At 50.9% G+C, this 11,622-nt stretch overlaps 1 protein-coding gene across 1 annotated transcript in view; it reads left to right on the forward strand.

Moving 5' to 3' along the window:
- Positions 1 to 11,554, forward strand: part of DAAM1 (dishevelled associated activator of morphogenesis 1) — a 74,947-nt gene extending 63,393 nt beyond the window's left edge. Inside the window, 8 exon segments of the mRNA XM_026087294.1 lie at positions 158 to 264; positions 2,222 to 2,310; positions 2,603 to 2,771; positions 3,976 to 4,083; positions 6,534 to 6,594; positions 7,390 to 7,521; positions 10,287 to 10,457; positions 11,345 to 11,554. Coding sequence (XP_025943079.1) covers positions 158 to 264; positions 2,222 to 2,310; positions 2,603 to 2,771; positions 3,976 to 4,083; positions 6,534 to 6,594; positions 7,390 to 7,521; positions 10,287 to 10,457; positions 11,345 to 11,554 — 1,047 coding nt within the window.
- The last annotated feature ends 68 nt before the right edge of the window (positions 11,555 to 11,622 follow it).

Below are 11,622 nucleotides of genomic sequence, written 5' to 3' on the forward strand. Positions count from 1 at the left end.
GTGATAACACACTTGTTTTTTGTAGGAGATTTGGAGTCATTTTCTGTACGTATTGAGAAGGTAGTGGATTCAGGTGGCTAGGTCGCTGGTTTGCTCATGAGGACCCGTGAAACTGTGCATGGATCTCATGTCTACAAACCTGCTTTCCCTTGTTTAGCTCCTGAAATTTGTTCCTGAAAAAGGTGACATTGACCTGCTGGAAGAGCATAAGCACGAGCTGGACCGCATGGCCAAGGCAGACCGGTTCCTCTTTGAAATGAGCAGGTATGCTGGCTCGTGCGAGACACGGCATTTCGGCCAGTGCTGCGCGCATGGCCTGCAACAGTTGAGCAGGCTGATCGTGAGGCTACTGCTTCATGAAGTCTGGGCTGAAAACGTGCCATACTTCATGTTTTGCATGTCATGAAACATATGGGCCCAACTGATGTGAGAGAAGGTGAGGTGCTCCCACCCATAAGGATCACTGGTGACGCTGTGCACTCAAAATCAGTGTTGTGTACCCAGGTGAGCAGCAGCAGGATGGAGCAGGAATGGACCCAGCTGGGTGTCAGGGGAGGAACTACTGCAATCCTCTTGAGAGAGGTGTCGGGAACACCCAGGGCTGGGCTTTTTTGGAGATCATCAAGCAAGCAGGGGGCACCACCTTGCACAGAGCTGAGCTCACCTGGGGAGTGGCATCTCTGCTCTTGGAGTGTGAGCGGTTCCCAAGGGGCTCTCCCAGCACGCCTACCCTCTCGTTTGGAAAAGAAGTCTCATTCTGGCCCAGGCTCTCTGCAAAAGACTGCATCACCTGCGTCGTGGCCCAGGCGGAAAGTGCTGTTTGAATGATAGCAGTTTCACAGCAATGTTCCTTTTCTCCCAGTGCTAATATATCCTAATGAACACTCAAAGTTGATGGATGTAAATTTTGCCGTGAGCAGCCATGTAGCTGTTCAGACCACTGAGTCCAACTCCTGACCTCCAGCAATGACTTGTCCCTAAGGCTCCTGAGAATATACGAGACGGAAAGGAAATGTCATTTCTTCCTGATCCTGTTAGCAATCATTTAAGGCTTAGAGGTCTTGAGGGATGGATAGCCTTATCTTTTGCATGCACATCCTCCAGAGGTGCTGGTTTAAAATCTTGAAGCTCCCTATTCAAATCCAATTGAATATTGAACTCTCTGAATTTTTACTATGAGGAATTTCTTAGCTGAACTTTGAGCAAGTTACTTTGTTGTAAAGTCAGTAAGTTTTACAATCCAAGATCATTCCAGGAGGTCAAAAATAGAACTGCTCCTGTTCTCCCCGAAAAACACACCAATCAATAACATGCATGGTGTAGCTGCTGAATGTCAAAGGCAGGTAGGATGGAGCTGTGAAGTTCAGACCTGAGCCCTCAGGGCTGGAAGGCATTCAGAATTAGCTTTCCTGTTTCAGGTCACCTTTCTTCTTCACAGTCTCTTGCCCAAATGTTGTTCTTGTGCCTTCATCTTTTGGAAAGCACAACATGCTGATGCAAGTATTTCCCCTGATTTCAGGCCTAGCTTTTTAATTTGCCCTGTGGCCTGTAACTGAGCATGATGTGTTTGTCATCTCTGATTAATACAACATGAGTGTAGCCTGTGGCCTTGTTGTCTGTGAGCACGTCTCCTGTGGGTCCTGGTCCAAATAACTCAAATCAGACTGCCATTTGCTCATAATTGAGATCTTGCTTAGCCTAAATATGATCAGCGTGAACAGAGCAGTGCCTAGCTTGCCCAGTAAAGGCTTGGACTGGGATATGTTGCTGGTTCTTCCACTCAGGTGGGTGCAGGTGATCGTTTTGAGCATCTGAAGGTCCAATTTCATCCGTGCTGGGAGCCGGTGTGTCTGCATCCAGCCATAGCCCATTGCAAAACCATTGGGAGCCCAGATCTGATCAGCATCTCTACTCAGGAGTGTTCTTAAATGGACTGTTTGTTGATTGTGGTGGGGCATAAATATGTACTTTTTGAACCTCCTGAATTAAGGATAGACTTAAGCATGTGCTTAAGAACCCACCTGGATGAGCCCCTAAAAGGTTGCGATTTAAGTTGCCGTTTTTTTTTCCACCCCAGCGTAGTTTCAGAGAGAAAGGTGGTCATTATTTTTGAGTCAGTGTGGCTCAAGTGTGCTTTGCAAGCACAGCTGTGAACAGCAGAGCAACTTCCCTCTGCCTGGAGCAAGCAACGCTCAACCTGCACCTCTCTTTGTCCTGGCAGGATAAACCATTACCAGCAAAGGCTGCAGTCCCTCTACTTCAAGAAGAAGTTTGCAGAGAGAGTTGCAGAAGTCAAACCCAAGGTCGAAGGCAAGTGACTGGCTCTCCTGCTGGTTTTCTTCTCTGGCTAAGGGGCTTTGGGCTGGCACAGAAAGCGTTCTGCAATCTCCTGTTGTTCGTAAGCAGTGCTCGCTCTCCGTGCAAGGGCAAGCCTAGCCTGCGTGGAAATTGCAAAGGCGTCCCGGGAGGGAGGCAGCTGGCGGTCAGCCTTGGCCGGGTGGGTGCTGAGAGGGTTGCCACAAGGCAAAGCGACCCATATGCCCTCGTGGCCGGGGCTCGTGGCACGCGGGTGGTAACGTCCCGCGCTTCTGTGTCCCTGCAGCGATCCGCGCCGGCTCCAAGGCAGTGCTTCAGAGCAGCAGCCTGCAGCAGCTGCTGGAAGTGGTCCTGGCCTTCGGGAACTACATGAACAAAGGCCAGAGGGGAAACGCCTTCGGCTTTAAAATCTCCAGCCTGAACAAGATCGCGGACACGAAGTCCAGCATTGACAAGTGAGCCCTCCCTTGCCCTCATCCTTGGAGGCTTCTGCAGGTTCTGCTTTCACTGGGAGGAGGAACGGGGGGTCCCTGCCTTTGGGATGTGGGTACCTGAGAGCCTTCCCCTCTCTGCCCCGTCTGGCACTTCTGGTTAAGCAAGCGTACGTTTTTGGAGCAGGACAGATTTGAAAGGAACCAGAGCTGTAGATTAACATGGGAACTGTTAGGGGCTTTCCTTTCTGGGCCTGCTAAATAGCAATCGGGACTTGTACCTCCTCAAAGGCTGTTTCAGGTTGGGGTGGGAACTGTGTTTGGGAGACCGAGGTGGAACCCTCCCTTTTGGGGCCTCCCTCCCTGCATGTTTCCCGTTAGTGTTGGGGAAGGAAGTCTGGAGCCTGAGGGACCTCAGTGGCTTTGTGGATATAGTGCTTGGACAGCTTGGCACCCCTTGGGAGGCACATTTTGGTGCTGGAGCAAGCAGAAAGTGTTTCCCATCGGCTGTGATGAACACGAAGAGCCCCTTTGCTCTCAGCGGCTGAGAGGGGGGACGTCGGCCGATCCTGCAGTGGCATGAGCCATTTTGCTGGCCTTGGCTCCCTGCTTCGGGGACTGTCCAGGCCCGTGGCAGGATTTTGGCTGTGGAAGTGCATCTGGAGTAAAGTCTGAATTTGCAGTATAAAATTGTTGGGTCAATTTATTAAATATGTCTCCCGGTACCTACACCATGGGGGCAAGCGCAAGACCAGGCCAGAATCATGCTCCGGATGCGTTTTCCCCCTTTGAGAAGCAAAGAGCCTCGTGCTGTGACCTACCAGCCGGCAGAGGGGCTGTGCTGCCAGAGGGGTCCCCGGGGCTCCTCTCCATGGGGACCCCCGTGTATAGCCACCAGCTGAGCTGGAGCTGGCAAGGCCTCAGCTCTCAGCAGAGGAGATGGAGGAAGGGACGGAGATGTTCTGATCACCTCCCCGGGTCCCTGTCTTGGTCTGCAGGCCACCGAGGGGGAGAGGGCTACCAGAAGGCTGAGGATGTGCATCCCACGTCCCCAGCCCAGGGCAGCGCAACAGCTTCCCGATGCAGAAATCCCAGAGGGTGGTTGGTTACCGGGGCTGGGACTTAACCAGGAGGCTCGGTTCAGCTCCCAGCTCCCTGAACTGGGGCTGTCGCTGGGCTGGGGAGCCGGTGACGCTGCTGTCCTAACCTCACCTCGCCTCTCTCCTAGGAACATTACTCTTTTGCACTATCTCATCACTATCGTTGAAAAGAAATATCCCAAAGTTCTCCGCCTTCACGAAGAGCTGCGAGACATCCCGCAAGCAGCCAAAGTCAAGTGAGTAGGAGTTTATGCAGCAGCGCTCGCGTGTGTGGAAGGAGCCCGCCTTGCTTCGCTCTTCCTTTCCTGCATTTCACTCCCATGCTCGCACTCCCATCCGGAGGGCACAGTGCCCAGCTGGATTGGGTGCTGCCGGCCCGCCTGCAGGCCAGCGCTGGCCAGAAACCAGCCATCCGGGCAGAAGCCAAAAGTTGGCGATGCAACAAGCATCATCTGGTGGCTTTAAATCTCAGCCCTTGCAGCAAAGGTCGTAAGCCTCCGACTGCGAGGGAGGAGAGCTGCCTGGAGCAGCCACTTCCTGTTGCTATCTCACCGCAAAAGCATTTAATTAATTTCTAATGGAACGTTAAGTAATCTGGTGGGAAGCGGTTGCGGTGTGGTTGCAGACACAGATCAGCTGTGCGTCTGTGAGTGCGACGGGGAGGCTCTGTCATGCTGCGCGCGCAGCTTTCCAGGAGCGCAGGCAGCCCGTGGGACACCGGCGCCACGGAGCTACTCACCTGGGTGTCCTGCCTGGCGCTTGCTTAGCCACCAGCCTGAACCGCTTGCTTTCCCCTTTGAAAACCTGCTCCATTTCTTGTTAAATCCTACGTGCTTCGCTCCAACCTGTTAGAGTGGGCTGATGCGCCCTCTTTGCAGGCTGAGGCCCTGGTTCAGCAAAGACCTTAAACACATGCTTGGCTTTAAGTGCGTGAGGAGTCTGCTGTTGCTCTGCAAAGCCCTCAAGTATGCGCTTAAGTCCCTCTGAAATCAATGAGGCTCTATTTGGGTTTGAAAGTTCGGCATGTGCTTACGTGCTTTGTTGCTTTGGGGGTCTGAACATGTGACAGTGAGTCAAAGATTATCCATTTCTGAAATCAGTAGGCATGCGACTGAGGGCGTACAATCCGTGAACATGAAAAGGGCTTTAAAGTGTAGATTTTTAAAGACGGGATAACAAATACGCATGGAATTTATGATGGCTTGCGGGTCTTTTAAGTTTCAAAGTCCTTTTGTACCAAAGGGTAGATTCCCTGTTGAAGACCTGTAACGTATAAAGCATTTTGGGTGGCAAGTGTCGCGTTGTTTAAAGCATAGCATAATTTGCAGCTTGTGTTAGTATCACGGGAATTATACAAAATATGTGGACAAAACTTTGCCTGCAAGGAGGAGCATGTGGCTACTGCATCCTTAGGCATCAGTTGAGGAAACTGTTGCGTGTGGGTGGAAAGGAGGGCGCAGTGTGCAGCCCCTCGCCTGGGCACGCTCGCTCACTCGCCCTTATATATGTGTACCTGCAGCTGCTGTGCAAATACACATAAGACAATGTCTGGTAGAGGGTTTTCTAAACTCTATCATTTTCCTCTAAATTGGACACCGTGTGTAATGGCTGGGCTTGGTCCAGTCTAGAGCAAAACCAAAAAGTTTCTAAATCGCTGGAAAACCTAAATTCCCACAGCCCTGCAGCTGTTAAGCAAGATTGCTGCTTGTGTCAGTCCCACCGCTAGTAATGAACTGCAGCTCTTCACTGCGCTGGAGCAGAGGGCTCCCAAAACTTCCTTTTTCCAGGCTAGACTTGCCAGGAGCGCTTGCCCCATGACTGGACATCACCGTTTCCAGGGACCCCAGCGCATGGGCAGATACTCCTGGAAGCGTGTCAAGCCCGTTGTCATCAAGTCTTTGTCAGAAAGCTCCTGTCAGTTCTGGTGACAGAAACCCAAAAGCTCTTGAACTCAGAGCTGGTTGGGGGCTGAGGCCCCACTTAAAGAAAGTCAGTGCCTGCCATTGCGATTTATTTTTATTTATCTGTGTTTGATTTGTCTCCCTTTATGAAAGCCCTGCTGTTCGGGTCTGCTGCTGCAGTCCATAGGGGAGGAAGGATGCTTGATACGGCATCCCTGAAGATTGTCTGCTGTGCAATGGGGCAAAAAGCCCATCATCTGCCCACGTTTGAGAGGGGAAGAAAGAGCTGTGCCCTGCAAAGCCTTCTCCTGAGCTCTCATTTTGTTTGGAGAGGTCTTGAGGCTGCTGACCCAACGAAGTCTTCCTGTTCCCGTGTCGTTCCTGTGATTGCAGCTGCTGGAGCTGCCCTTGGTCAGCTGCTCTTGCTGCCTTGCCATTTACCAAGGGGAGGAATGAGGAGGACCCCTTCTCCCCAGTCCCATCAACGCATGCCTTGCTGCGTGCTCAGTATCTGCTCTGAGATTTTTTAACATAGTCCCTTAGATTAAAAATAAACAAAAGTACTTCGCTTTAAAACAAGCAACCGTAACCCCTATCCGATAGGCTGGTGTCCTAGCTCAGGGACCGTCAGCACAATTTGCTGCTTGAGAGACACTAATCTGTGAACGGGAAGCAATGTGTGGAGCGCTTGGATCTTTTTAAAGGAAGAACGTGGTCAAATTGATTAGAGAGCTGTAAAATTTGCTAGGAAAGGCTGAAAATTAACATCCTGCCATTTCTAACAGCATGACCGAGCTGGAGAAAGAAATAAACACTCTGCGGAGCGGGCTGAGAGCCGTGGAGACTGTAAGTATTATTTACTCCTTTACTAGTCCACTCAGACTCCGAGCACCGTAGCGTCCCTCCTTAGGGAGGCAGGACAGGGAGCTCCTAGCAAAGCTGCTTTTATCACATTTCCTGGAGCTCTCTTTGTCTTTCCTTCCTGCCCTGCACGTGCGTCTGTCCTCTTAGGGCTGTTTGGGGATGGAAGTTGCTGTAAGTTGGTTAGGCATGTGCATGATTTATATCTGGTTCACCAGGGGAGGCTGAGTAAGCCTGGTGATTGTGCCTGTGGAGCAGGACCTTTAAAGTGCAGCGAGGTCTCTCTTTGACTCTAAACCTGCACACGGCTGGGTGCTTGGGCTGGGGACCGCTTCTCAAACTTGGCTGGAGCGCTGAAGAAATGGTGAAGGTATCCTGAAGGACTCCCTGTCTTGCTAAGTAGTGCCTGCTACCTTGAGCACTCCGTCAGGTTTTGGCCTCAAAAGCACAGTGTAGCCATGATAATCTAAAATGGGGTAATCTGTGGTCTCGTGTGTCAGGAGGGAGCAGTGGTGCGGTGCAGCCGGTGTCCGTGGCACCTAACATAGGCACACAACTGGAGGCTGCAGGAAGGATGCTACAGAAATGAAGGGGAGAGAGCAACAGTCCCGAAGTCCTGGGGTTTCACCGTGCCATTTGGTGTGACTGGGGAATAGTGCCCTATAACCAAAACGTCTTGGTTTGTAACTGAAGAGCTTCAGGGCTTGTTCCTGGTTCTGCATGTTTGTGTCCCTAATCAGCCAGAGCCTCACCAGATGATGCACATTTTTTTTCCTGAAGGAGCTGGACTTCCAGAAGTCTCAGGTTCAGCAGGCAGGAGACAAGTTTGTGTCTGTCGTCAGCCAGTTCATCACATTAGCCAGCTTCAGCTTCTCAGACGTGGAAGATCTTCTGATGGAAGCAAAAGAGCTGGTAAGGTCACTGGTGTCATTGAGATCCCGGTAGCATTTCAGCCTTTCCTCCAAGTGATAGGGGAGGAACCGTCCTGCCATTCACAGAGCATGTGTTGTGTGTTAACATCTCAAATGTCTCTCCCCCATGAGATCACACATGTGTGAGGCATGGCGAGCATCCTACTGAGACCCTGACAAGAGAAAGGCTCTGGGATGTTCTTCACGATTTCTTCTGAGCATGTGGGTGGTGGGTGGGTGGTACATCCCTATCTGCACCCAGGGCCTTTTTTCTGCTCCACAGTCCAGCATGCCAGGGGATCACAGATGAGGCCAGCAAACTGCTTCTGGGACATAAGATGTGCTGTGAGGAGCTGCAAGGCAGGGGCTAGCCTTGGGAGAGTTGTTTTAGTCAGGGGAAGAGACAGTAGCTCATTTGTGAGGATCTGAGTTTTGGTGAAGAGCATTCACTCAAAACTAGAGGGCTGACTTTGCTCCCTGTATTGTAAAATGGAAATAAACTAATTTTCATAGTTTTAGAGTTAGAAATGCAGTAGGTGGCATCTGAGCCAATGAAGGCTGCAGGTGGCAAGAAAGTGGACTGCCCTGTCTAGTGTTGATGGAAGAGGAGCTAAAAATTCAACTTGGTCTTCAAGCAGGGCGTGTGGTTACACAGAGGTCTACATCAGAGAGACAACCCTGGCCACCTGAACTGCCTCACTTCTATAGGGCAAAATAACAACTGACACGTAACCAGCACATCTGAGACTTGCCTGGCTCTTCTCTCTAGAGAAGGAGGAGAGGAGCTTAGTGACATGAATTGAGGCCAACTTCAGACCTGCTAAGAAAACCTACTTAAAATGTTCACCTTCCCCAGAGTAATGGGTTGGCTTGCACCTTGGTGAGGGCTTTGCAGTCACCAAGAAATATGTGCAATGACTCTTGCCGCATCATCTTCTGTGTCCTCAACAGGCTGGCTTAAGTCTTGGCAAAGAGGAGGCCGCTGGCTAACACCTCCTGTGATTCCTGAGTACCCTTTGCTTCCCCTCCTTCAACAAAGGTGCACACAGCTAGTTTCCATGTCCTCCAAGAACTGTCCTCCAACATAGTCTTTACTCTTGATTGAAATGGCAGAGAGATATTCCAACAAAGAGCCTTTTAGAGGTCCTGTGCTTGTCCCACTGAATGACCCATCTCTCCAAAGACAGAAGTTATCAAGTGGCAGCCCCTCCTCCTCCCTAGTTGCATCAATGTCCACGTAGCACTGTCCTTCAGACCATCCTCCAGTGCTTGAGCATTACAAGTGACCACTGCTCTCCTGAGGCCATGGCTAAACCAGGCCACCATTTTAAACTGTTGATGCCAACCTGGTGGATCTTGCCAGCAGTGAGTTAGGATTGCTGGAGGTGGTGACAAGTGCATGTAAACTATACCGTCTTCGGTTGACTTAGCAGATCTGGAGGAGAAGGTCTGGTTGTGGTCCCCAGAGCCCATCAAAGCCTACTTTAAAGCAAATGCACAGTTGTTCCAGTGGTTAGCAGATAGGATGCACCAGTCATTTGCTCTTTGCTTTTTAAACATGTCCAATTCCAATCGCTTTATCATTATTTCTTAGGAAAACAGAAACATCATTATCTTGTAAACTTTATATTTCATGAGGATAAAATTTTCAACCTTTCCCCACACCAGAAACATGGCAGAGAAGCCAATATCTTAATGAAAATCAATGAGAATGACCCTGATTATGGTTGATATTGTGTCACCTTTCAAGTTCCTCTCTGCATCTTGAAGTGCTAAATCTCTTAAAACAATCAAAGAAAAATATAGCCTAAAGGTATTTTAAAGAGCCTAAGACACCTCCAAAAATAAAGCTAAATCAAACAAGCAGGCTTTAAAAATTTTCTTCTCAGTCAACAGAGCAAAATCAAAGCAACTAATAAATTTGTGCTTTGATTTTGTTTTTCCTTTTTTTAAGCTTGTGTATCTCAAGAACACACCCTCACAATTTTAACAAACTCTCTATGCACAAAGAGTCTCCTTCAGACTGTAAATGGGAACAAAGGAATTAAGCCCAAAGGACGACTTGTGGGCTCCTTGGGGACACTGATGCATTGGCAGATAGTGGATGTCCTGTCCTGACCTTTGCTACAGCTTTATTCAAATCACTTAGGTTAATAGTTTGTGAACAGCATGGAAGGCCGGAAAACTTCCTACTTCCCTACCCAGTTTCTGCGCCCAGGCAGAAAACATCTTTTAGAAGTTTCACCAACACATTTGGTTTCAATATCAGAGCATGTGGCAATGATAAATAATACCCCAAAAATACTTCAAAGAGAACTTAAAAGTGCGAGTTTCCCTTCCCCTGCCGTGTTTACTATTAGTTTTATGTCTTCAGTCTTCGGTCCCACAATATTTTGCTTCCTTGTTTTTACTACTGCTTAGTTAATAAAATTGAGTTAGGGACTATGGGACACTAAGCAGAACCAGAGGTGTGAAGCTTTGCATGTGATTTTAAAGGAGGATGTTTTAAAAGAGTGGTTCTGGGAACTCTCCAGGTAGGCTCTGATAGGGTAGCTGTCTAACGCACAGAAGGTAAAATGCGAGATGATTTATTTCAAGTTTAAGTCAAGGCTTGATTACTCATATCCCTGTTTTTAACTCTGCTCCCCACCGTATCACTTAAAGTGTTTCTCTCCTGTTTGTGAGGTCAAACACTTTCCATGAAGGATTTTACTGGTGCAGTGGATGTCTCCTTAGACTAACAGACTCCCGTCTGCTCTCTCCCAGTTTTCCAAGGCTGTGAAGCACTTTGGAGAAGACACAGACAAAATGCAGCCAGACGAGTTCTTCGGCATCTTCGATCAGTTCCTTCAAGCTGTGACCGAGGCCAAGCAGGAGAACGAAAACATGAGGAGGAGGAAGGAGGAGGAGGAGCGCCGGGCACGCATGGAGGCACAGGTGAGAGGGACCAGGGCACCGGCAGGGCTGGCCTGCCTGTCCTGGGGACGCTCGATAGGCGAGACTGTCTGGGGAGGCCTGAAGAAGGCAACCGTGCCCCGCTGTCCCCCATAGCTCCCGTTGGCCTGGGTGGCCAGGGAGCGGCGAAGGCCAGACAAAGCGCTTCTGCGCCCATAGACCCACCGCCTTTCCCTCCTGGATTGCTTACTTCATTAACTAATGACTCGGGGGGTGGCGTGATCTGGTCGCTAAAAGGCTGGGCTGCGTCGAAGAGGAGCTCTTGCAGCTCTTCGTCAGGCTTCTGGTGCTCCCTTGGTACATCCGTGGGTCTCCTCAGGAGACCCTTCGGCAGCTCACACCTAGCTGTGACAAGGTGACGGTACTTACCCCGTGCCCTGCCCCGAGGTGTTTCCTCCACGGGTGCCTTGTGTGGAGGGGCGAGAGAGAGCGCAAAGCTGGAACGCTTCAGTCTGTGGTCTTGGACTCTTCCCGTGCAGAAGTAGCTCCGTCTTCTCCGTGTCCAAGCCAGGGGTTAGCCACGTGTGCTGGCACACTCATTTCAGGGCAGGGGACCTCAGAGCCCGTCTCGGCCGAGCTGTCCCTACCCCTCTCTGGCAGCCGGGAGCAAGACCCGCTCCAGACCACGGGCCGGGATTTTGGGTGGTGGCCGTGGGACGAGCCGTCTCCGCTGCTGCTGGAGCGAGCGTTCGCAGAGCGGCGTAACGCCTAGCCGCCGGCTGTAAGCGGAGGAACCCATTTCAATTCTTTTTAAGTTTTGTTTTTTAACTTCGAAGCCGCTTTGGGGGGGGAGGAGGCCCGAAAAGGCTTTGAGACGCGGTGCGGGGCCGGCGCTGAGCTCTCCTTTCTCTCGCCCCGGCCCCGCGCAGCTCAAGGAGCAGCGGGAGCGGGAGCGCAAGGCCCGGAAGGCGAAGGAGAGCGGCGAGGAGGGCGGCGAGTTCGACGACCTCGTCTCGGCCCTGCGCTCGGGCGAAGTCTTCGACAAGGACCTCTCCAAGCTGAAGCGCAACCGCAAGCGCATCGCCAACCAGCTGGCGGACGGCAGCCGCGAGAGACCCGTCACCAAGCTCAACTTCTGAGCCCTCCCGGGGACCCGCGCGCACGCATGCACGCAAAAAAAAAAAGGAAAAAAAAAAAATTTTAAAAA

This window comes from Apteryx rowi, unplaced genomic scaffold, assembly GCF_003343035.1.
Source record: "Apteryx rowi isolate R43461 unplaced genomic scaffold, aptRow1 scaffold_710, whole genome shotgun sequence".
Classification (NCBI taxonomy): Eukaryota; Metazoa; Chordata; class Aves; order Apterygiformes; family Apterygidae; genus Apteryx; species Apteryx rowi.